This window comes from Hakea prostrata, chromosome 2, assembly GCF_041222555.1.
Source record: "Hakea prostrata isolate BN-2017 chromosome 2, UWA_Hpros_2, whole genome shotgun sequence".
Lineage (NCBI taxonomy): Eukaryota > Viridiplantae > Streptophyta > Magnoliopsida > Proteales > Proteaceae > Hakea > Hakea prostrata.
The window spans coordinates 11,368,159-11,370,849 of NC_142601.1; the positions used below are offsets into that span (position 1 = coordinate 11,368,159).

The window sequence follows — 2,691 nt, forward strand, 5'->3', positions numbered from 1 at the left end:
AAATATATGGCTGGGTTTTCGCCTTTGGCCGCAAAGAGATTCAAACTCTTTGTATTTTGTCAACTAAGCCAAACCCTTGAAGTTGTACATAAAGATGATGAGATTGATCCAACACATGAATGCATGTATGAGCTAAACATATCCAATCCAAGCATATTACATTTGCTTATTTGAACGTTGATGGTTGGAAAATGTACTCTCCACCAACTAAAACATAAAGACCAGTGAGAGGAAAAAGCAAGGGAACTATGTGTTTCGAGGGAAGACAGTGTAGTAGGTCTGAACAAAGGTGAGAAAGACTACTAATATTGCAGCTACGAAGGCAATCCCAGCCCAGGGAGTACTGAAATGGTCGTGTAAAATCCCAGCTATCCAAATGGCGAGTTTATTGTTGAAATGCTTCTCAATTTGTTGCGTAACTTGGTTATACTTCAAAGGATTCGGTGACGAGTCATCCGCCATTTCATTGAAAAGATCTGCAACTTGTTCGTCACTGCCCAGAGCATTTAGAAGCACACCTCGTCTTCGAAGCTCTTTAACATCTTCTGGGTGATCGATTAACGAATCCATGAAACATATGAAGGATGCAATGGCAGCATCGTTAGGAAAATCGGGGCATGCCTCGTAAGCTAATAAATTTAGCCACGGAGGCTTGAAATTGCCATGAATGATAATAGCCGGAAGCGATAGTCTTGCACAGATGTTGAAACAACGTGGTGTGTATCTGATTTTGTCTACGGTAGATGAGCCGCTGGTCACGCATTTGATCCCTGCAGATCTAAGTTCATAGGCTGAACGGAAAGATTCCCAGTATTTCTCAATATGGCAGGAAGAAGGAGATGATTCATCACCAAGTAAATGGATTCGTACATAATCCAGCAGATGAAGTACTGGTGGTTCCTCCTTCATGGCATTAGAAGAAGATGAATCATCTGGTCGTAGAATGGTTCGAGCAAAATCCAGAATTGGTTTAAAACAACATCCAACAGCTCCACATAAGGGTGAAACCCTACGTACCTGGACTGCCTTCGATTCTGGCAAATGATTTCACATATTCCTCAATGTAATCTTTGTTGGGGAAAAATTCTTTCGCCAGCATTTGCAGAACTATATATGGAATCTGGTTTTCCAACAAAAGAATATCCCTCTGTATGAAATTTAAGTTGATATTCATTTGTGGATCCTTGAAATCCAGTTCTTCGAAACTGTAGCAAAAGAAATACACCACAAAGCAACCGTCTAAGAACATCAAGCACTTGAATGCTTCTTCATTCAACTCATCTAACTTTGAATCACTGGCGTAAAGCTCTCTTGCCTCACGGACTACTTTGGAAAACTCAGGTGAGTGGAAACAAGATTCAAGGCTTTTTTTTTATGTAGACTAACCGTTTCAATAATCTGGCCTTTAAGGGTCTGACCAACCTCAAGCTTAGGGTCACCATAGTGGTATGGACCAACGGAGACCAGCACTGGGGCATAGAAACCCTTCTTCTTTTCATTCTCTCTCAGATATGTTGGAACTCTCTGTATCAGAGCTCTTGCTCTTGCTTCTGCTGATCTTGATGAGGTACCTGTTCCTAAATTTGTCATGGATGAATGGAAAACCAGATCACTTAAGTTTGCTTATCTAGAACAAAATAAGATCTCTTATATTGTAACGATATATGACAAGACATGTTATACCCGGTGGAGCCTTACTCATGAAGAGATCCTTCAACTCCTTGCATGGGCCAGAGAGATGCTGCTCAGGTAAGTCAGTACTTGGCACATCTACTGCAACATCCCTAGTCCTCAGATATGCAGTCTCTGATGGGGCCATTAGATGAACACAGGTACGAAGAGTACTCTTCTTCTTTGACTTGCGTTGGTGTTGTGTTTTGAGTCCACAACTTTATTTGTACATAGAGGGTTGCAGAGAATAACCTACTTTGATATCACTTCAAGCAAAGTATGACACTGCAATCTTCAAAGTAACACTGTCTTTCCTTATATTTTATCTGCCCAAAACTAAAGCTAGGAAATGATACGGTAGTGGATCCTGTGTGTTTAAAAGACTTCAACAATGGCGGAAAGTACGAGATAGGGATTTTTAAAGTTTGAGGTTTTAGCATATCATTGTATAAAGATAGATCATTACACTAGGAGTCTCTAGTTTGAATTGGAATACCAAGACTCGCTTTAGATAATATTTATATATTGATAAGTAAAAATAATGATCACAAATCAACTGGATTGAACCATGGTCAGTTCGGTTTATCCCGATCGGGATTGGAACGAGAAGTCCACCCAGAAGTGCCTTGAGCACAAAGAAATTTGATAGTAATGGAAAAGAATGTGATCCCGCTAAATTCGGGATGGGCAATCGTGCCCAAGAAGGAAACAGCAACTAACTTGAATTAGGGAAATTAAACCTTACAATCGTACGTTTACAGGTGAGATTTGTAAATTGATCTAACGGTCGGAAATAAGAGGTAAATCATATATAAATAAAAGAATAATGCAAAGAGAAGGTAACTTAATCGTTTCCCTCTATTTCATCTTTCAATTAAGCTCGAACTGCGAACCTGGTGGTGCTCTGATTGACATACCATCGGAGGTGGCTTCCCGACCGACGAGTCGGCCCATGTCTGACTTTGTTTTGCAAGCCTCCGACTGTTGAACAATTTCCATACACATCATAAACAACACTAG

The 2,691-nt window shown here is 40.3% G+C and overlaps 1 protein-coding gene across 1 annotated transcript; it reads right to left on the reverse strand.

Moving 5' to 3' along the window:
* Positions 1–246: 246 nt before the first annotated feature.
* On the reverse strand, positions 247–1,819 carry LOC149023728 (UPF0481 protein At3g47200-like). Its single transcript, XM_089143349.1, has 4 exons — positions 1,684–1,819; positions 1,387–1,577; positions 1,018–1,183; positions 247–932 (listed from the first exon to the last, which is right to left on the reverse strand). The coding sequence occupies exons 1-4, from the start codon at positions 1,817–1,819 to the stop codon at positions 247–249; spliced, it is 1,179 nt and encodes a 392-aa protein (XP_088999475.1).
* Between the last annotated feature and the right edge of the window lie 872 nt (positions 1,820–2,691).

Coding starts and splice junctions, on each gene's coding strand:
- LOC149023728 (XM_089143349.1), bottom strand. CDS start 1,819: ATGGCCCCATCAGAGACTGCATATCTGAGGACTAGGGATGTTGCAGTA. Junction 1,578..1,683: donor CATGAGTAAGGCTCCACCGG/GTATAACATGTC, acceptor TGACAAATTTAG/GAACAGGTACCTCATCAAGA. Junction 933..1,017: donor CAGAATCGAAGGCAGTCCAG/GTACGTAGGGTT, acceptor TTCTACGACCAG/ATGATTCATCTTCTTCTAAT.